This window comes from Entamoeba dispar, genomic scaffold (assembly GCF_000209125.1).
Source record: "Entamoeba dispar SAW760 scf_1105229462485 genomic scaffold, whole genome shotgun sequence".
NCBI lineage: Eukaryota > Evosea > Mastigamoebida > Endamoebidae > Entamoeba > Entamoeba dispar.
Genome location: NW_001855216.1, coordinates 1 through 22,055, shown reverse-complemented (window position 1 = coordinate 22,055; position 22,055 = coordinate 1). Strand labels below are relative to the sequence as shown.

The 22,055-nt window shown below is 27.4% G+C and overlaps 9 protein-coding genes across 9 annotated transcripts in view, besides 14 other annotated features; 2 read left to right on the top strand and 7 right to left on the bottom strand.

The window, feature by feature from the left end:
* EDI_167560 (iron-sulfur cluster assembly enzyme ISCU, mitochondrial precursor, putative) overlaps positions 1–355 on the bottom strand; it is a gene marked incomplete at both ends in the record, with an annotated part of 489 nt that extends 134 nt beyond the window's left edge. The window contains one exon of the mRNA XM_001733436.1: positions 1–355. This exon is cut by the window's left edge and continues 134 nt beyond it. Coding sequence (XP_001733488.1) covers positions 1–355 — 355 coding nt within the window.
* Positions 356–704: 349 nt separating this feature from the next.
* EDI_167550 (uncharacterized protein) lies at positions 705–1,298 on the bottom strand (the record flags this gene model as incomplete). Its single annotated transcript, XM_001739841.1, has 1 exon — positions 705–1,298. The coding sequence occupies one exon, from the start codon at positions 1,296–1,298 to the stop codon at positions 705–707; it is 594 nt and encodes a 197-aa protein (XP_001739893.1).
* Positions 1,103–1,123: a sequence feature (AT_rich).
* Positions 1,299–1,446: 148 nt separating the features above from the next.
* Positions 1,447–1,481: a sequence feature (AT_rich).
* A 474-nt stretch (positions 1,482–1,955) lies between these two features.
* Positions 1,956–2,019: a sequence feature (AT_rich).
* A 300-nt stretch (positions 2,020–2,319) lies between these two features.
* Positions 2,320–5,683, top strand: EDI_167540 (cation-transporting ATPase, putative; the record flags this gene model as incomplete). The annotated part of the gene is made up of 4 exons (XM_001739840.1): positions 2,320–2,445; positions 2,498–2,779; positions 2,833–5,359; positions 5,412–5,683. 4 exons carry the CDS (start codon positions 2,320–2,322, stop codon positions 5,681–5,683), a joined length of 3,207 nt encoding a protein of 1,068 aa, XP_001739892.1.
* Positions 5,684–5,766: 83 nt separating this feature from the next.
* EDI_167530 (uncharacterized protein) lies at positions 5,767–11,157 on the bottom strand (the record flags this gene model as incomplete). Its single annotated transcript, XM_001739839.1, has 1 exon — positions 5,767–11,157. One exon carries the CDS (start codon positions 11,155–11,157, stop codon positions 5,767–5,769), a length of 5,391 nt encoding a protein of 1,796 aa, XP_001739891.1.
* Positions 11,158–11,200: 43 nt separating this feature from the next.
* Positions 11,201–11,231: a sequence feature (AT_rich).
* Positions 11,232–11,295: 64 nt separating this feature from the next.
* Positions 11,296–11,396: a sequence feature (AT_rich).
* Positions 11,397–11,852: 456 nt separating this feature from the next.
* On the bottom strand, positions 11,853–14,006 carry EDI_167520 (uncharacterized protein; the record flags this gene model as incomplete). Its single annotated transcript, XM_001739838.1, has 1 exon — positions 11,853–14,006. The coding sequence occupies one exon, from the start codon at positions 14,004–14,006 to the stop codon at positions 11,853–11,855; it is 2,154 nt and encodes a 717-aa protein (XP_001739890.1).
* Positions 12,603–12,628: a sequence feature (AT_rich).
* Positions 14,007–14,075: 69 nt separating the features above from the next.
* Positions 14,076–14,109: a sequence feature (AT_rich).
* EDI_167510 (UDP-N-acetylglucosamine transferase subunit ALG14, putative) lies at positions 14,102–15,198 on the bottom strand (the record flags this gene model as incomplete). The annotated part of the gene is made up of 2 exons (XM_001739837.1): positions 14,102–14,284; positions 14,344–15,198. 2 exons carry the CDS (start codon positions 15,196–15,198, stop codon positions 14,102–14,104), a joined length of 1,038 nt encoding a protein of 345 aa, XP_001739889.1.
* A 389-nt stretch (positions 15,199–15,587) lies between these two features.
* Positions 15,588–18,107, bottom strand: EDI_167500 (axoneme-associated protein mst101, putative; the record flags this gene model as incomplete). Its single annotated transcript, XM_001739836.1, has 1 exon — positions 15,588–18,107. One exon carries the CDS (start codon positions 18,105–18,107, stop codon positions 15,588–15,590), a length of 2,520 nt encoding a protein of 839 aa, XP_001739888.1.
* Positions 16,164–16,344: a microsatellite.
* Positions 16,880–16,943: a microsatellite.
* Positions 18,108–18,218: 111 nt separating the features above from the next.
* Positions 18,219–18,260: a sequence feature (AT_rich).
* Positions 18,261–18,341: 81 nt separating this feature from the next.
* Positions 18,342–18,365: a sequence feature (AT_rich).
* A 106-nt stretch (positions 18,366–18,471) lies between these two features.
* Positions 18,472–18,499: a sequence feature (AT_rich).
* Positions 18,500–18,564: 65 nt separating this feature from the next.
* Positions 18,565–18,603: a sequence feature (AT_rich).
* A 1,149-nt stretch (positions 18,604–19,752) lies between these two features.
* EDI_167490 (uncharacterized protein) lies at positions 19,753–21,516 on the bottom strand (the record flags this gene model as incomplete). The annotated part of the gene is made up of 1 exon (XM_001739835.1): positions 19,753–21,516. One exon carries the CDS (start codon positions 21,514–21,516, stop codon positions 19,753–19,755), a length of 1,764 nt encoding a protein of 587 aa, XP_001739887.1.
* A 123-nt stretch (positions 21,517–21,639) lies between these two features.
* Positions 21,640–21,701: a microsatellite.
* Positions 21,702–21,746: 45 nt separating this feature from the next.
* On the top strand, positions 21,747–22,049 carry EDI_167480 (uncharacterized protein; the record flags this gene model as incomplete). Its single annotated transcript, XM_001739834.1, has 1 exon — positions 21,747–22,049. One exon carries the CDS (start codon positions 21,747–21,749, stop codon positions 22,047–22,049), a length of 303 nt encoding a protein of 100 aa, XP_001739886.1.
* Between the last annotated feature and the right edge of the window lie 6 nt (positions 22,050–22,055).

Below are 22,055 nucleotides of genomic sequence, written 5' to 3'. Positions count from 1 at the left end.
GGAGATCTCTCATAGCACGTTCAACATCCAAATTAGTGATTTTCAAACATTCATCAACAGTTTTACCAATGCAAAGTTCTGCTGTAACATCAGAAGAAGCAATAGCAGTACCACACCCAAATGATTTAAATGTTGCTTTCTCTACAATATTAGTTTTTGGATTAACTCCCCAATACATTCTAACAGCATCACCACATGCCTCAGCTCCCCAATCAGCAACAATAACTTTCCATCCATGTTCTTTACCTTCTTCTTCAGTAATTTCACCACGGTGTTGTGGGTTATCCATATGGTCTTTAACTTTCTTACTATAATGTTCCCAAAGAGCTCCACCAATTAATTTATTCTTTGACATATTCTAATGATTATTGTTTCTTAGTAAGCTAGGTTTAAATCTTAGTTTTCGTGGCGATACGTTGTTATTTTCCCTTATTTTGTTTTTGAAAGGTCCAATTTAGGGGCACTTTTCATTATATTTATTTGTTTTTTTTTACTATAATTCATTAGGATATGTTTACTTCTTTAAGAGAATTAGTCTGACTTTGTTCTTAAGTACAACAAGAGAGGTTGTTTATAGTATTTGGTGCCAATACCTGAGACATCATAAAGTGATGATAAAAAGAATGTCCAGGGTTTGTTATTATGAAAAAACAAATGTTAAAATTTTGTTAGTTTGATTTCAATTAGATATCATTAAAGTGAAATTAAAAGAAGGCAATGAGTAATGTAACAGTTAAGGTCATAATAATAAGAACAGAGGAGTCTTCAAGTTTGGATTCTTCAGACGAAGTTTGTACTTTAGGATATTCGAAAACACCAGCAGGTAATGGCTCATTAGTAAACATAAAGTCATTAAACATGATGTTTGTATCACGGAGGTCATTCTTGTTAATTCTAATAGTGTTGATATCTTTCGAATTAAGTGACGATATATCTACAACAACTCTATTCCATTTTTGTGGTTCTAAAACATCAGGTTTAAAATTGAAAGCAGTAAGACATTTATCTGTTCCAAGTTCTACTCCAATTCTTAAGTTACAGTATTGATCTTCCCAATTAACTGCAAATGTTAAATAGTTATAATCTTTTATTGGTGTGTCTGAATATAAATTTAAAAATTTATCTCTTGCCATTTGGGTATAGAGAATATACTGTCCATTATATTGACCCGTTTGAGAAGCATAACAACTAGACTCTTTTTCATACCAGTTATTTCGAAATGTTCCATTACTAAATACTGTGTAATTAGCATTTGATAAATAAACAAAAAAACAAAAGATTACTGTTAAACTATTCATCAGTGAAATGAAACACATGTTTTAGGACCATCTTTTTATTGAAATTTCTTTCGTTTTGGAGTGGTTCTCTTTTTCATTAGTATTAGTGATTACTTATGTATAACCAAATACACAAAAGTGCACTAACAAAAAATTTAATTTTATGGAGTAATTTTTTATATTAGAAAATATTCTTTTATTTTAGACATTCATTAATCTTAGAAGAATAGAAAGTAGTACAGTTATTATGCTGAAAAAACCTCAATAACAATTTGGTTGGAATTGATTTTATAAAGTGAATAAAAAAGTGATAATTTTTGATAGGTTTAAGATTTTCTGAGGGATATTCAACTACTTGAAGTTATTACTTGAAGAAGTTTCAAACATCAGTTAAAGAGTTTTGAATCGAGCTCATTGTCAAGAAATAAAATAAAGAAAGAAACAACAAAAGGGTTTACAACAATAAAAATGAAAAGTTAAAGAATATGAGAATTAAGTGGGAAAAAACCAAATACTTAATTTACGATTATTCCAAAAAAAAGATTTTAACTTCATTACAATTAAAAATATAATGTGACGTTAGTGGGGCAAAACAAATTAAAATGATAAAAAAGTTTATGTAAAAATTGAAGATTAAGTTCAAATAAAAGACATAAACTATAATCTGTTAAGAATTTGTTAATAAAAAGAAATTTATTTATTAATTGATATTTTTATTAATGTTGAATTAAATTAAATAAAACGTGTAAAGGAATTATCATGAATTACTCATAAAAGTAATTATGTACTTATCTCAAGAAAATTTTATTTGTTTATTCTTATCTTTTTGTTCTATTAAAATAACTACTAATAAAATGATAAGGATAATAACTCTTAAAAATAAAATAAGTGGTCATGTTATCAGATAAAGTGAACAGATGACTATGTGTTCATTTTTCTTTTTTATATTATATTTTAAGATCTACCTAAAAACTTCAAAGTAATCAACCAAAAAGATAAAAAGGAAAAAAATCAAAAAAAAATCTTACTTGTAAAGCAAGTAATGAGTAAGAAAGAGGTAGAAATTCCATTGGTATCATCAGATGAAGAGGATTGGATGTTTCCTGTAGACAACAGGAAATGGTATGAAAAGATACCAGCATTAAAGTGGTATAAACAATTTCATAAAGTTTGTAAAGTTATAAAAGCGAAAAGAGAGATAAAACTAATTACTTTTATAGCCAAGGAGCATTTATCGTCCTGAAATTATAAATGCACCAAAATATATTACCAACAAAGTAAGTAATACTAGAACAACATGGTACAGCTTTCTTCCTATGTCATTATTTAATCAATTTAAATATTTCTATAATCTATACTTTTTATGTAATGCATGTTCTCAATTAATTCCAATATTTAAAGTTGGAATGACGTTTACATACTTCGCACCATTAGTTTTTGTTGTTTGTTTAGCCATTTGCAAAGATGCTATTGATGAAATTAGAATTGCACTTAGAGATGTTGTTTGTTTTTATCTTTAAAGAGATAACACAATTTTGTTATGCTTATCATGTAGAAATTAAATAACGAACAATTTGAAGAACTTCGTAATGGTGAATTTATCCCTATAAAAGCTAAAGATATACAAGTTGGTCATATTCTTCGTTTAAGAAAAGGCCAAAGAGTTCCTTCAGATTTAGTAATTCTACAATCATCAGATGAAGATGGTAGTTGTTTTATTAAGACAGACCAACTTGATGGAGAAACAGACTGGAAGTTTAGAAGATGTATCAAAGAATTTCAAGGGCTAGATCTTTTATCATTAGAGAACACAACATTTTGTATTGATTGTGAAGCCCCACAAAATGCAATTTATAGTTTTACTGGTAGAATCAGAAAAGAAAACGATACTATTCCAGTGTCTGTTGATAACACAGCTTGGGCAAATACAGTATTAGCAAGTGAAGAAATTATTGGTGTTGTTATTTATACTGGAAAAGAGACTCGAAGTTCAATGAACCGAAATGGTCAGAGAAATGTTAAGTGGGGAAGGGTTGATATGGCATTAAATAGTGTATCAAAGGTATTATTTTGTATTATGTTAGGATTATCTATATTAATGGTAGTTCCAGATTTATGTAGAGGTATTTTTTCATCATTTACAATTGTGATTGTTGTTCGATTCATGATTTTGTTTTCATCTATTATTCCAATTTCAATAAGAGTAAATTTAGATATTTCTAAGTTAATTTACTCTATGTTTATTTCTACTGATGAAAAAATAGAAGGTGCTGAAGTTAGAAACTCTTCAATTCCAGAAGAACTTGGACAAGTTCAATTCTTATTATCAGATAAAACAGGGACATTAACAAAAAATGAAATGTCTTTTAAAATCCTTTCACTTGGTAATCAAACATATTCAGTTGATAGTGCTGAAGAAATAAAAGAAGAATTAAAAGAGTATACTCAAATTGATTCTAATAGTACTATCTTACAAAAGAATTCTACTAGTAAATTATTTGAATGTATTAAAGCATTAGCATTATGTCATAATGTCACTCCATCAATTTCTAATGAAGGAGAACGGTATTATCAAGCAAGTAGTCCTGATGAAGTTGCTTTAGTTAAATTTACTGAGTTAGTTGGAATTACTTTGAAAGAGAAAACTTATACAACAATGAAATTAGATATTGAAGGTAAAGAAAAGAAATATGAAATATTAAATATGTTTCCTTTCAGTTCCAGTACTAAAAGAATGGGGGTAATTGTTAATAGTGATGAAGGAATTGTTTTGTATATGAAAGGGGCTGATAGTGTAATGTCCAAGTTAATTGATAATGTCGAATGGTTAGGTGAAGAATGTGGAAATTTAGCAAAGGATGGATTGAGAACATTAGTATTTGGAAAGAAAGTTATAAGTAAAGAAGATTATGAGACATTTAAAAAGGAATTTAATGCAGCTAGTTCAGCTATGACTGATCGTGATGAATTAATAACTAAATCTATTGCTAAAATTGAAAATAATTTAAAAGTGTTATGTATTACTGGTGTAGAAGATGAATTACAAGATGACGTTCAACAATCACTTGAAATGTTGAGACATGCTGGTATTAGAACATGGATGTTAACTGGAGATAAAGTAGAAACTGCGTTATGTATTGCTAAATCAACTCGGTTAATTGGAGTAGATCAAGAAGTAAGAGAATTCTTTGCAAATAGTGTTCAAGAAGCAGAAATATTAATGGAAAGATATTCAATAAGTATAGAAAGTGATGGACTCATTGTTGATGGATCAACACTTTCATTAGTACTAAAAGAAATCCCAGACAAATTTATTCACTTTGCATTACAAGCAAAAAGTGTTATTTGTTGTAGATGCATGCCAACACAAAAAGCTGAAATTGTTTTATTAGTAAAAAAATCTGGAATACGTACTTGTGCTATTGGAGATGGAGGTAATGACGTAAGTATGATTCAAGCAGCTGATGTTGGATTAGGAATTGAAGGAAAAGAAGGCAAACAAGCATCAATGGCAGCAGATTTTTCATTAAAACAATTTAGTCATATAACGAGATTATTGTTATGGCATGGAAGAAATTCATATATTCGTTCAAGTGATTTGGCATTATTTATTATGCATCGAGGAATGATTATTTCTATTATGCAAGCTATCTTTAGTGCAATATTTAACTTTGCTCCAGTGGCATTATTCCAAGGATTTTTGTTAATGGGATATGCTACTTATTACACTATGCTTCCTGTTATTTCACTTATTCTTGATGAACGAGTTAATGAACAAAAGGTTATGGAATTTCCTGATCTATATCATCAACTTCAAACAAAACAACGTCTATCTTTAAGTAGTTTGATTGCTTGGGTGTCTTTAAGTATATTACAAGCTGTAATTATTATGTTCTTATGTATGGTACTCTTTAAAGATACTTTCCTTAATATTGTATCAATTTCATTTACTGCATTAATTTTAATCCAATTAATTAATGTTGGATTTACAATAAGAAGATGGAATTGGATTATTCTTGGTTCAGAAATATTCTCTATAGCAATTTATTTCATCTCCTTCTTTGTATTAAAGTCTTATTTCGGTTTGTCCTTTATTTGTTTTTATTACTTCAATTCATTCTCTAATCTATCTAGACCTTTCTTTTGTTTTTAGTTGGGAATTCTGGTGGAAATTGGTAGTTATTATATTATTGACTTCAATTCCATTCATTGCCAAATTCTTTTATCAATTAATTTTCCCACCAAAATACATGACAGTAGAAAATAGGCGTTGTCCAGTGAGTTTCAACTATAAATGTCCAAAGATGAAATTCTTTAATAAGTATTTACGTTACCTATCATATTTGAATCCATATAACTATTGCCACAAAAATGAAGAGAACAAACAAATGAAAAGAATAGATTAATTAATTGATTTTTATTCAAAAACAAATCTAATTTCAATTTTTGATTAGCATAACAAAAAATCAATTAAGGTCTTTTTTTCTTTTTACTCATCTTCTTCCTCACTTGATTCTGGAGCTGACCCACTTGAACTGTCATCCTCCTTTTTACTTTCTTCAAGTTGTTCACTTCCAGAGTTACTTCCTGATTGAGATCCACTTCCAGACCCAGATTTATAAGAGCCAGTACCAGAAGAACTTCCTGAAGATGAGCCAGATCCACTGCCTGATTCACCAGATTGATTTTCTTCATTCGAGCTTTCATCCTTTTCTGTAGTTTCTTCAGCAGTCTGATAGAAAATATTGTCATCATCATCAAAGACTTTATTATTCTTTCTTCTTAACAAGAACATACGAGCAACTACAATAAAGACAATGAAGAGGATAATTATAATAACAATGATCACACCGACAATAACTAATATAACAATTACCCAAGTTGGAACATCATCGTTAGTAATATTTTGAATAATAACTGCATCACTAGTACCACATGGATCATCTGGACAACTTTCAATAACATATCCTTTAGGTACAACAGCAAGATAAATTGAACAAACTTGAACAAATTCATATTCAACAGAAGAATCTTGTTTTCGATTGGTCTTAGTATTATCAGTATTAACAGGGTCTTTAGTAACAACTACTGTGATGTTATTATTTGCAATATAATCACTTGATGTTACACGGAATAAATAAAGTGGTTCATTAAGAGAAATACTTGGGATATGAACAGTGACTTCAACATCTCTAAACCTAACATTAGAAGAAGGAGCAAAGACAATTGGGAATGTTTGTGGAGAGTCTACTTCAATATCTAAACTATTAGCTTCATAATCCCATTGTCCTTTCTCGAAATAGATAGATGATCTTATTGATTTCATGGAATGAATAAGAGAGCTTATAGATGATGATTCACTACTACCTAATCTAACTTGTCGGGAATCAGTAGCAACAACAGAAGAGAAATAAACACCTTCATCATCAAAGGTTAATGAAAAAGTAGCAGAATTATTCATAAATGTAAGGTCAGAACGAGCGCTATAACTAATTTCAGAACCTGATGGTTGAACAGGGATAGTGTTACTTGTTTGGATAGACTCTATCTTGAAAGAAGAATAAATACCTGCCACGCCAATATCATAATAAGTTGGGTTAGTACTTTTTCCAGATTCTAAAGTTTTTGGAGCATAATTTAATAATGAAATAGAACCACTAAGCCCTTTAAATGTAAGTGTTTTAACATTTGAAACAACCATTTTATCAACAACAGCTTTTCCTTCATTCAATTCAACATTCTTATCAATATCAATTTCCCATGTACTTAGAGCAGTTGCATTGAGTCCTAAAACAGCAACAGTATCTTCGTCAACAGATGGTTTTTCTTCATCATTAATTTTTAAGATACATTGTCCTCCATCACATGGACATCCTCTTCTATTCCAACTAAGTAAATCATTATCAACTATCTCAGAATCATTATAAATAATATACCCATCAACAGGATTCTTATAATTTAAAACACATACAATTTCACTTTCTCTTTGAGAAGTATCTCCTTTATAGTACAAAACACTTTTAAATTCATCCATTAAATATGAACTCTTTTGGAAATCTCCAACATATATATATTCAATATCGGATGCCTGAACAATTGGATACTTAACAACTTCCAAAGGAACAACAGAAAGACTATTCACTTTAAATACATGATCATCTCCGATATCAAGGAAGAATAACTTATTACTTGAGTCTTGTTCTCCTGGATATTGTGATCTGCTAAGTGTTAATCTATTTACAATAATATCACTAGTAAATCGTAAAGGTTTTTTAGCCATAAGAGCAAGATCAGCATCTTTCATATCTGTTCCAAGACTTAACTCAATATTTTTGTCAGAAGGTATACCATTCAAGTTAAGAGTTATAGAACTTCCCTGCTCAATACCAATCGTTGAGTTATCAGTGTTACCAAGTCTGAAGGATGTTTCATCACGGAAAGAAAAGAATACACTTGACTCTCTTGTCTTAGTTGATTTAATTTCAGAAGGAATTTCAAAATAAACTTTGGTTGGCTGTTTAGTGTAAATGTCAATACAACTAGCAGTAATTTTACCAGTTCCTTCATTCGCATCATTTGTATCTTTACTGATATAAATAGTACCTCTGAGAATCAAATTTTGGATATCAACAGATGCACTGGTTACATTAATAGAAACAGAAGAATCAACTCTAACATCAACATAATGCCCATAGAAGTTTGTAATATTTTTACCATTTAATGTATTAGGAATAGATACAGAACATGCTGATGTGTATTTAGATGATTGTTGATCTTCTTGGCCGCAGGGACAATTAGGTGATAATAAATATGAGGAACTTTCGTTTGCAAGTATTATGTCATCATCAGTATCTTTGAATACACAATCAATTCTTCCTTCACAAGCATAATTATTTACAAAAGATGCTGGACATAAAATAATTTTTAATGGATTACATCCAACATCAAAATATTTTTGATCAAGAGAAGTTGGTTGTTCATTATTATAAGAATTAACACTTGCAAGAGCACTACAAGTTAATTGATCTCCAGTTTGGGTATAAGAAATATCGCTAGCCTCAAATTGATTCAAATTTTCAAAATCAAAAATAGTTTTATGACTAAATACACTCATATCATACTGTAATTTTGCACCATTAACAAATTTTAATTTTGAACCTTCATTTATAGTAATATGAGATTGCGTTTCATTGTTTTTATAAATCATTAAACTGTTCACAATAACTTTTGAAGTATTTCTAATAGTTAATTCTGAATCAACTTCTAAATTGAATACACCACTTCCTTCTGATATAGCAGATTCATCCTCATTTAATCCTTCATCGCTTTTTTCTAAAACATTAATATTACCTTCAAAGAATGTATCAGTTTCACATTTTATATCTAAGGTAGTACTTGGATGAATTTTAGTATAACCAAGAGTAGATTGATGATGGAATATAATTTTAACATCTTTCATTGTTTCAAGTGTTGTGATTTTAACACCACCAGGAGTATTAAAATCAACATTAGATGACAAATAAAGTGCATTGACAATAAATTTATTGAATTCAAAATTAACACTTTTAGCTTTAATATTCATAGAAGAGAATGTTTGTTCATTTTTAGAGGAAGTAAATAAAATATCACTATCTTCACTATCAAAAACAACATCACAACTATCTGATGACTCAGAAATATCATGTCTACATGGACACCCTTGATCAATATTTCCTTCATAAGAATTTGGTGATGACAAATCAATGGTATTATCATTGATATCAGTATTCTTGAGTTTACAAACCTTTTGTGCAAGTCCTATTTCAGAACATTTAAAATTGTTAGAAGCTGATCCTACATACATAAAAGCCCTATTAGTACATTTTAGAGAAAGTCCATTTGGTATATCCCCATTATAACTCTTAAAATCATTACTTTTGGTGATGACAAGATAGTGACTATCTGATTCAGTACCTTTTGTGTATGTAATAACTTTATTAACAACTAAAGGATCATTTGCTAGTTCAATGAGTGGTTCACTAACATCAGTGTTAAGTCCTGAAAGATCAAAGTGAGCTGTTTCTGCAATAACATTACCACCAGTATTCTTAATACTACTCAAGTGATCCATTTCAATTCTTTTGAACTTTTGTTGTTGGTTAAATGAAACTTTAGAATTCTTCAATATAAGTACTTGATCATCTGAAAATACAAAGTTAGCTGGAAGTGTAAGATTTATGTTTTCAAAAGTTAAATATTTTGGAACATTTGTGAATTTTGAGATTGTAAGATCAAACATGCCATCTAAAGAAGATTTAATGATAACATTACTCTTATCTTTCATATCAAGTTCACTAAATAACCCTGAAGTAAATTCATTACCTCCAATAATAAGACTGTCATGTCCAAAAGTGAATTTTTGTTTACTAAAATCATTAAACATGTTTTTATCATCCATCACAAGATCTCCTGAACCAACAGAATAGAATGAGTCACAACTAAGATAGTTGTTTGTTGGATCATTATACATACATAAACAAGTTTCACTACCAGTACCCAATCTAATATAACTTAAATCACATGAAAGATATGGCACCAACTCTTTATTTTCTTCATCTAAAGAAGTGACTATAAAATGGTCATCAATAGTAGTTGAGTTTGGTTTGATTTTGATATAACTATTAGAACTTAATTTTATTGTTGAAGTGAAATCTTTAGAAATCTTAACACCAGTAATATCAAGATACCCTGAATTGAGAATGACAACATCTTCCCCACTAAACTTACTTCCTTTAAAAGTAACACTCCCTCCATTTGCATTAATAATAAAATTATTGTCTGAAAGAATATTTGCATTTCCCTTTTGAACAGTTAACCTAACTGAACTTGAAATGGAAGATTGAACTGTGAAAGTGCTAGCACTTGTATCAATTTCCCTAGAAGAAGCTTTAAGAATAGAAAACTCTTTTACAGTATCTTTAATAGTAATTTTATGTTCACCTGTTTGTGAATAAATAACAACTTTTTTGAATTTTTCAAAACTAATATCTGCACTAAGAGCAAGAGTTGAAATTGTTAGTGTTGATTCTTCTTTTCCTTTTAGAACAATCTCTTTATCTCCATCAACTGTTAATGTATTGTAATGAGACTCTTCTGACTCAATAGTACCTTCTGCCCCAATAAATAAATCACAAAGCTCATTAGATGATGAACATGGACATGCAGCCCCAGAACTAAAATCTCCAGAAATTATACTAAATGTATTTTGATAACATTTAATTGTACTTGTCTTGTCTTTAGTTAAACCATTTCCTGTTGTAAAACTGAGACTATTATGATATAAATAATATGAAATATCACTCTCATATGATGAAACGGTTATATCAAATCGGGCAGAAGTAACTTTAACTATTTCAGAACTATCAGAACCAAGTTTTTCAATACTTAGTTTATAAGGTGCTGAAACACTAAACCCCTTTGATAGAATAGCTTGTTTAAAAATAACATCATGTGATTCAGTACTTTCTCCAAAACTAATAGATCCTGATGCATCACTACTCACTGAAATATAATCTAAAGTAACACCTCCAGAAATGGTTATTTCTCCAGAACTGAATATTTTTCCACTAGTAGCTCCTTGTAAAAGGAGATTCCCACGATTACTAATTTGAACACCTTTCATAGAAGGAACAGTAAGAGAAGCACCTCTCTGAACAACAACTTTACCTGAAGATTCTCCAGATGTGCTGAGTGAAACAGTTGAAGGACTATCAACTATTAAATAACAATTAGAATCAACTGTTACTGATGTACACTCAGAGCTAAGGCTCATAAATGTATTACATGAACATTCTTTTGAAAATGAAGAGAATGTAAATAGTGCAAGTAAGACAATAAACATTGAAACTAAATATTATTTAGTCCAAATTCCTTTTTAACTTGTCTATTTTTAATTTTTTTTTAATTATAATTTTTCCAATTTACTTGGTTTTCCCGATATAATATTCATTTCTTTCTCTGAAGATTCTTTCGATTTATCTTTTTTTAATAATTTTATTTTTAATTACTGAAATATTTTTAAACCTGAAAAATTACTTTTTTATAATTTAAAGGAAATTTTATAAATTATAATGAATAATTCCTTTAAAGTATTATGTTACTTTCCAAATATAAAGTTTTGAGTTTTCCATAATTTAATTTTGAGAATTACTCAAGTAATATTACCCATTATTTTAAATAATTGCATCATTTAGAAGATTAGACTCAAAATATATAAATACATATTTACCTAAATTAACAAATTGAGACAAGTTATTGATAAAAAAAGGTGTTTTTATTAAAAAAGACTATTTCTAAATTATGTTAATAACTCCAATTTCTATGATTTTGTTTCATTCTAAAGATATTCTCAGATGAAAAGAAAAGTTTTTAACAAAAATTACCGATGAGGAACGTTAAATTTAAAAATCAAATAGATCAAAAAATAACAATAATAAAGTTGATTTTTATCTTTTATTAAAGTTTAAATTGAAAAACCAACAAAAATCAAAGTAGAAAGAAAAACAAAACTTTTAATAAAATTCATTTAAAAGTATTTTATTCAAAAATCGATAAATCAAATTTAAATGGTTCTTCTCCACAGTTTACCATAATTTCATTAAACCGATCACATGCAATAGCAGCAGAAATAGATTCCCAATCAAGGGTAATACTTTGAACTATAACACCATTTCTAGTAAAGAAAACTTCATGAGTTTTTCCGTTATATCCACAACCACCAACATTTTCTATACCAACTTCATTTCCATAAGGAAGATTAGTTTGTATTCTATTATAGAACCCATTAAAAATAATACCATCATCAGCGTGATATCCGATTGAATATTGGTTCCACCCAACATGACAATTATCAAAACTAAAGTACCGTTTTGTGTCAATTAAACCAATAGAAACAAAACTTACACCTTTTACTTTAACTTCAAAATATCTTATATTTTTAATTGTCTTACATTCTCCATTTAAAGTCATAAAATTAAAAAGTTGTTGTTTGTTTTGTTCAGTATAAAAATTATTGGAAACTGCCATATTAATATCACCATCAGAAATATAGGTTGTTTGAATAATCTTTCTATTTTTAATTTTAATCTGAGAAGAAATTGGAGGTACAAATGGTCTTACTTTAAATACTTTTTTATCAAGTTTATTTTTATCAAATGGATATTCAAATACACTTTCAATCATTTCTTTGAATTGACTCAATTCTAAATTAGCAAATTTCATTGGATTATTTTCATTAGTTTCATTCCAAACAAAAGATGAAACAACTTGGGTATCAGTTTGTTGTGCATTAAATTTTATATTATTATTAAATTGTTGTAATGGCTCATTATTAATACCACTATCATCTACTTTCTGTTGTCCAAAATTAACATACGATTCTTCAATATATACTTTCTTATTTTTGAATGAAAATATATTAAATGTACAGTCTTCACAATTGACTAATGATATTTCTTCTATTCCATTTAAGTTAGATGGTATTAAAATACGACGTGAGTTAAATACTTTAACTTCTTTTAACACATTAAAAGTGCAATCAATAAATCTTATTTTTGAAGAATTATTGATAAACAGTTTATTTAATTGATTAAATTGAATCTGAGTAAATTGAATTGATTCACTCATTTGAATAGAAAGTTCTTTTAATGAAAAGAATGTATCTAATTCAAAACTAAGTGAAATACAATCACAAACAACACATTGTTCTACATTTTCCATTCTTACATTAACCTTTTGAGATAACCCCCATTGAGTTTTATTTCTTTCAAACCTAATTATTTTAATACAATTAGGGACTGTCCAATTTTCTTTTTCTCTATTTTGAACATACCTATAAAAAACTAATATTGGATAAGATTTTTCTATAATTTCATTCATAGAATTATTTTTCATTGCTCCATTAATAAAAGAAGTACCTTTTTCTACATCCAAATGATCTCTGTATTCATTACACATTTCATCACTTATGAACCTATAATAATACCTAATTTTTTTAAAGTGAATTAATACTTCTTTATTCTCTGGATGTTGTAATACCAATAAACTAACATTTGATAATCCATTATTTGGGATACATTTTTCTAAACGTTCAATTAAAGAAATAACAGTTTCATCAAGTTTAATAGCAAACCCATTGTATGAAGTAATATGAATTATCTTTGGCATTTTAATATAAATGTCAACACCGTTATTAGTATAATTTTCCATAAACATTGTAATCCATTCTAAATCTCCTTCAAGAAAATCTAATTGATCAAATAACTTACTATATCTAATAATAACAGAAAATGTTTCTTTAAATAATTGATCATTTTTTTCATCATCACATTCAATCATCCTTTTTTGTATATATAATCTTTTAACTTTTGGAAATACACAACTAATAAATTCTTCATTAAGTTGACCATTTTTCATAAAAATTTCAAATAATGGATTTCTAATTAATTTACATCGTTTAAATACTTCAATTTCGTTAAAAAAACAATTATCAAAATCAATTGTTTCAACTTGAAAATGGTTTAAAAACCATTTAAATGAATTGTCATTAATGAAACATGGATTAACTTTTAAACATTTAACAGCCTCTTCGCATTTATGAGAAACCATTATAAAATTTTTAACATCATTGGATGTAGAAAATTTCAATAATATTTTAGCCAAATAAACAACTTCAAACACTGACCTTTTCATTAAATAAACTTAAAAATTTAATAGTTCTATAAATACTTAGATAAACGTGAAATTCTAAAACTTTCTTTCAAAAATAATAAAATTTTTCTTAATTTTTAATTATCTGAAGAATAAAAAAGATGATGCACAATAGCATTTCGATTTAATGGCTTTAATTCTTCCCATTGAACAACAAATATATCAGCAATAAATTTTAATATTTTACCAGTAAGAGATAACGTAGTTACTCTACACACACTTTCAAGATATATAATTCTTGTTTTTTTATTTTGGAATAACTAAAAAAAATTAATGTAAATGTTTTATTAAACACTTAAAACCATTAAAAATAACAAACATTTAAAAACCAACAACAAATACAAACAGGAACACATGTTCCTGGTCCATTACAAAGTAATACTTCTGGTCTAATTTTCAAAACCATACCAATACAAACAAATATCGCATATAGTGTTGTAAAAATAGAAGTAAAATATGACTGTCCAACTTTCCTACTTCGTGGAATTTGATGAACTTTATATTTACTTTTTAACCCTTCTACCTTTTTTGAACTTATACTATCACTCTCAGCTACAATTATATCAAATTGTTTGATAGACTCATAGCATAATTCATCCAATGGCTGTAACACATGAAGCATTTCCATTGTATGTCCACCACTTCCAAGAACTACACAAATCTCTTTATCTTTATTTTTTTCTAACCCACACCACTCCTTCATGAGATTACCAATTTTATCATCTACTTCTTTTCCTTTAAGAACAATATCTTTTCCAGGTTGAACACTGTAATGAGAAAGTAATTCTTTTAATGTAGACGGAGAGGGACAATATGTAACTGCCCCTAATTCAGAAAGTTTTTTTGCCATTTCTGTTTGATGGTTATTCATTAGTGCATCATTAATAACAACAATAGTCGGTTTTTTTACACTAAGTGCCTCATTTACAGATCCAGCACCTGCATGAGTAATAATTAAATCAGCAGCTTTAAAATCTTCTAAAACTGATGTCTTCATAGAGAATGAATGAACCGTTATACCTGCTTTACTTTTAGGAATACACTTTCCGTGTCCATATTGAACAACCATTTCAGTAATGCCAATTTGGGAAAGTTGTTTCATCACATCTTCTTCATTAATAGTTTCAATGAGTCGTTCAAATTCAGTTGTACCAACAGTGACAAAAAGTTTCATAAAACGATTTTATTCAATTGAATATTTTTTAAGTTCAAGAAATAAAAAACGTAAAAAACACTAAGTAACACGTAACTTATTTTATCAGTTGAACTATGTCATTTGTTTATTTTTAATTCTTTATCATTGGTGATTCTACTTTTTTGTTTTTCTTATCAGCAATATATAATTTAGTGTAATGAACCACTTCAATTATAACAGCAACAGATAGCACTAACCCACACACTAAGCAAATAACCCAAATAGGACTTCCTTCTTGTGGACTTTCAGACATTATTTATGACTTTTGATTTTAGTTTCTTTTAATCAACATTTTTAAGAATTCAAAACTTTCCAACCAAAAAAGAACTAAAAAATATTTCTATCAGCGTAAACATATTCCAATTATCTTATCTTCTTCTTCTTGAAGATGATGATCTTCTTGTTGGTCTAGATCTTGATGATCTAGATGGTCTAGATCTTGATACAGGTCTTGATGATCTAGATGGTCTAGATCTTGATACTAGTTTTGATGATCTTCGAATAGATCTATTTGCAACTTTCATAGTTCTTTTTACTGATCTTCTAGCGGCATTAACCTTAGCTTGAGCCTTATGAATTTTGTGTCTGAGTTGAACTTTTGAAGATCCATGAGCTTTTCTCAAAGCCTTTTTCAAATTCTTAACCTTTTTCATCTGAGCTTTAAGAACACGTCTCTTAGCATTAAATTTAGTAAATGCCTTCTTTGACATTCCACTCTTTCTTGCCTTACGAGCAAAGACCTTAGACTTTAAAAGAAGTTTTTTATTAACACTTTTTTTAGTAAATTTCTTTGAATACTTTTTCATTGATTTTTTAGCAGCTCTTCTAATTAATTTTTGAAGTGCTTTCTTGTTAAACTTTCCTTTCTTAATTCCTTTTCTCATTGCCTTCTTTTCAAATCTTTTCATTTTTTTAACAATTTTCATAGCCTTCTTCTTACCGAATTTTCTTGTTAATTTTTTACTAAGTTTTCTATTAATTTTTTTAGTTAATTTATTAAATCCTTTCTTAGTGTATTTCTTAACTGTTTTCTTTTTGTTCAACCTCTTTTTATTAAGTTTTTTAGTAGATCTTTTCTTATTTACTTTTTTAACTGTTCTCTTTTTATTAACCTTTTTGTTAATTCTTCTCTTGTTATTAAGTTTCTTTGAAACCTTCTTTCTTCTATTAATCTTTGATATCTTTTTATTTAATTTAATACTCTTCTTTTGTACATACTTTTTGCTTTGTTTTTTAAGATTTTTCATCATCTTTTTAACTTTAAGTTGTGCTTTTTTCGAATTCTTCTTTGATAATTTATTAACTTTAGACATTTTCTTTTGAACTTTTCTTAGTGCCTTCTTTGAAATTCCAGCTTTCTTTAACTTTTTAATAAGTTTTTTTTGTGTCTTTTTAATTTTTTTAGAGTCTTTCTTAGTTACTTTCTTGGTTGTCTTTTTAACGTATTTCTTAGCAGAGGAAAGAACTTTCTTTTGTGCTTTTTTAGATGACTTTTTGGCAGCTTTTTGTGCAGACTTCTTGGCAGTCTTTTTGGCTTTTTGTGCAGTCTTTTTGATTTGTTTCTTCATTTCTTTTTTCAATTTCTTTTCTTTAAGAAGAGCCTTTTTAACGTTTTTCTTACTCTTGGAAATTTGAGACTTTAATTTTTTAACAGCACTCATCTTCTTTGTTCCTTTCTTGACTTGTTTTTTAACTTGTTTTAATTTCTTTTCTTGTTTCTTTTCAACTTTTATAGCTTTCTTTGCTGCTTTAGCGGCTTTTTTAGCTTTCTTTTTAAGGTCACTCTTTACAGTCTTTAATTTCTTACTGACGTCTTTGTTAGACTTCTTTGCTTCTTTGTTAGCTTTTTTAACAGCCTTTTGAGCTTTCTTAACGGCCTTGCTTGATAATTTTTCAGCTTTAGATTTAACTGAGGCAACTTTCTTAGTAGCTTTCTTTGCTGCTTTAGCTGCTTTTTTGGCAGCTTTCTTACCTGTTTTCTTTGCTTCTTTAGCAGCTTTCTTTCCTTTCTTTTCAGCCTTTTTGACTTTCTTCAATAATTTCTTCTTATCACTAGCTTCTTTCTTAGTGATTTTCTTAACTTTACTATTAACCTTCTTGGCAATAGCTTTTTGAATCTTACCAGCTTGTTTCTTTGCAATTTTCTTGGCTTGTTTCTTTGCTTGAGCCTTAGCTTTCTTTTCAGCCTTCTTAACTTTAGCCTTTAAACTCTTCTTCAAAGCTTTCATTGATTTCTTTAATGAAGAAGCTTTCTTAGAATCTTTCTTAACAGCCTTCTTTGAAGCTTTTGTTAATTTCTTGGCTTCTTTTTTAGCCTTTTCAATGATTTTCTTAGCTTCTATAGCAATTTTCTTTTCAATTTTATGGACTTTCTTTGTTGCTATTTTAACTTCTTTTTCTACTTTCTTAGTTTGTTTTTTAGTTACACTTTTAGCTATTTTCTTAGCTACAGAGTTAGCCTTCTTTGGTTTTACACTCTTAACAGCTTCAGCGTCATCAAGTACTTCTTCACTTCTATTGAATCTTTTCTCAATATGAAGAGTATGAATAATTCTTTCCTTGACATATGTTGGGACAGAGGCTAATAACTTTTTCATTCCCTTAACCAACTTAGCTTTTTGTTTCATAAATCCATTTAATTGAGAAACCATCAAGCTAACTTCTTTTTGAATTGTTCCTTTTTGTGATTCTGGAGCAGCTTCTACATCAAGTATAGCATGATCGATTTTGTCATGGATATGTCTTTCAATATCTTCAACTCTACTTAACTCAGCTTCTAAAATAGAAACTTTGTCTTGAACTTCATAAAATTCCCTAATGTAATAACCAGTGCTTGATTGATCAGCAAATGCACAAGTAATAGCGAGAAGAACAAGTAATACTTGCATTAAAATTATGCTAGTTAATTTTGAGTTCTCGCTTGAAATAGGTCAATAATCTATTTTTATTCAATCCATCTCATAAATTAAATTAAGAATTTCTTTTCAGTATATTTCCCGATTTTTTTATCATTTTTTAATTCTAAATTAATAACTATTTTACACTTTATATTTCTCGAATAATTTTATTTTTTAGATGAAATCAAAGATTCTATTTCATTTTTCTTTTAGGTGAAAAGCAAGTTAATTAATTTTTTTTATAATTATGACTTTTCACCATAAAAATTGATTACGTGAAAACAACAAATCCTAAATTGTCGAGTAACAATTATTAAATCTAAAGATAACACTAACTTAAATGAGTGGAATATTCTAATTTTTATAAATTAATTTTTAATTAAGTAACTCATTAGTTATGATAAAAATCATCCTTTTTTCATAAAAAAATAAATACAGGAAGAAACACAAAATTATTAAAAAATATTTGTTTTCAAAATAATAATTTGTTTGCTTATTCAAAAATGTTAATCAAAATACAAAATCTTCAGATTAAAAATAGTTTAGTTTTTCTTAAGATATCTTTCCAATAAAAAACTTTTCTTTTTTACTATTCTAAAATTTTTAAATATTGAACTAGATACCTTCCTGTTTTATAACAATGAAATATTGTCGTTTCCATTTGTTTGTCATATTATCATTTTATTCTTTGAAATAAATCTTCTACTTTGGCTTTCTACAATAGTGCTTAGATTCAAATTTATTTTCTCTATACAAAATGTATTGTTTTCTTTAATATAACTATTACAACTACTCATACTTAAATCAAACACTATGTCTTTATTTTTAAAGGTCACACTCACAGTAAAAAGAGTAAATAGAATGAATTTTTTTATAAACTTTTTTGATAAATCAAATAAACTGGTTAAATGAATTGTCATTATTAAAATTTGTTAGAATAATCATTTTCATTGTTTGAAATTTCTTGCTATTTTTATTATTTTATTTTCTACAACAAAGTTGTTTAATTTGAAAATATGTACAACTTTTGTATCAGTCAGATTTTGAATAATTCATATTTTAATAACAATAAATACAACAAATTAAAGAAAGATTGAATACCCTTTTCTAAATTCTATGTTTTACTTGTTTTTATGATTTATTTTTTTTTTGTTATATATAACAATGATACTAAACTTGTTACAGTGTTTAGTACATATTTAATCTAACAGATGACTTGACAACTTTTAGTAACATTACATAAATTATGTTTACTATTCAAAAATTGATGTTGTTGGTATTGAGAGTATATAAAAATAAGTATAACAATAAAACAATAATCATTTTAAGTAATGAGAATGAACTTGTATATAATTAATTATATTGGTCAAATTAATTAACAATATAACAAAACAAATTATCATTGATTATCATTGATTCTAATGAACTAAACAATTTGACGAATGTTTTATTGATTAAAATTGTTTGTGTATTGTTTATTAATGAAAGTGTGAATGTACTGATTTAATAAAAACAAGTAATTTGATATTAACCAAAAGGGTAGTAGAAAGTAATAAATTGTTTAAAAATCATTATAGTTAATTAAATATGAATTGAAGTACTATTGACTAATTGAATTTATCAATAGATTAAAGGATTAAGCAATGATTCCTCCCCATTCAATGACATACTTTCCTGTTGGTCTTTGTCTTTCTTCAACACTATCAATTGTTGGGAGATTATTAATATTTTCAACTTCTTCAAATTTTAATGCTATTCTATGAATTTGATTAAACCCACTTATTTTCAGTTGTGCAATTTCATTATCATATGATGAATCACAAATTGTAACTTTGTAATAATTCTTATTTAATTTTGCAATCCAGTAAACAATGAAGTCATTGATTTCTCTCGCATTCATTCCCAATTTTTTTAACAATACTTCTAATTCATTAGAAATATTTTCATGTGTTATGCCAACTTCCTTTCCTTTGAACTCTTCTTTCTTCAAACAAACACCTTCCCAGAATAAATAGTCAAAGTGTTTGTTATTTATTTCAATTACACAATTTGATACTCCATCACTACAATATGTTCCTTTCCATTCATACGCTTTCTTAGTATTGTCTTCTGTGATAATTCTTGGATTTGGATAAGTAGCCCCAATATCTATTGCATCATTCAATTCTAAATGACAACAAAACTCTTCTTTCTCTTTAATTGTATCATCATACATTAGAATTACTGGTTTTTCTTCCTCACCAAAATCACTCCAGTTCACTTCTTTAGAAACAATTTGGTCTTCTTGTTGTTGATGAGTAATAAAATTCATTTCAATTTGAGAGTTTGTTTTAAGAACACTGAAAATAGTAGAACATTCACACTCTTCTTTAAATGTAATTCTGTTTTTAATATCATAAATATGATTTATTTCATCTTCATCTATCAATCCTTCATTCCAAAACATTTCTTCACATTCAAATATATCTGTTTTGATATTGACTTGTTTAGAAGTATTAATTCTATTAATTACTATTTCCAACAACTTATTTTTTAATTGTTCTAATGTTGTTATACCAGACATTTTAATTTCAAAAATGAATAATTCACAATTAACAGTGAATGTCTTCTTTAAAAATGTTGTATTTGTATTGAAGTCATTACAAAATTCAATATAATCAAATACAAATGGTTGATTTCCTGTATTAATATTGACAGTGTTATATCTTTCTAATTCAATTGCAAAACAATTCATCTTATATTCTGTATGAATGACATTTATTAAATTTCCATTTCTTGTGTAAAATACAATTTGTTGTGATGGTATGTATCCACATCCAATAACATCACTATCTTCAAATAGTGTATTTGTATTGTTTCCTTTTGTTTCTTCATTGAATATTTTTCTATCATTAGAACTGAGTTTTACAACTCTATCTGATTTATTATTAAATCTTTTATTCAAAGTATTTAAAACTATTCCAATTGAGAAAATAGGATCTTTTCCAATAATGTGAAATTCACAGTATTGAATATCTGTTTTAATTAACTGATATTTGTTTTGTTCAACACAAACAAGTGTGTATTGTTTAGATAAATCTACAAATCGTGATAATTTCATCTGTTTAATATTTCGTAATGGCCCAACACTATCTTGAAATGAAACAAATGTGGTTGTTTGGTTCTTACCATCCATAAATACAATTCTTTGTTGAATATTGTTAAGAATAAATTGTACATCTTCTTCACTCTTTGGAATGATACCATTCCAATCAATGATATCAGAACTACTAATACTAAACATTGTTTTTAACGATAAACTAGCCTTATTGATTAATAATTGATTTTCATTGGTTTGCTCGTTTTTATTAAAAACTTGTTGTTGTTCAGATGGTTTTACAATAAATTCTTGGGTATCCATGATGTATTATTTGAATTTGAAATAGTTCTCCTTTTTATATTGTAAGATATTCATGAAAATGTTACACGTTATAGTTATTTACTATAACATAACAAGACATACCTCAAACTTTTAATAATTTAGAAAAAAGAAAAAAATAACAAAAAATAAGAATAACAAAAATAAAAATAAAAAAAAAATAAAAACTTCATGAGAACTTAAAAGAAAAAGAGAAAAAAACAAAAAAGTATATGACTTCATCTCAACAACAAATTGATCAATTGATTCAAAAGCTATATAGTGATGACAACGAAATTAAAGTACAAACATTAAAAGAAATAGATGGTGTTATTACAACACATTGGGCAGAAATATCAGAAGAACTTCCTAAATTAATTGAATTGAGTGAAACAATAGAAGGAATAGGAAAACAATATGCATATCTTGTTATTAGTAAATCATACTTTTATATTGAAAGTTATGATGAAGCAGTTAATTATGCATTAAAAGCAAATGAATTATTCAAATTTGAAGGAATGATAATTATAGTGTAAAAATGA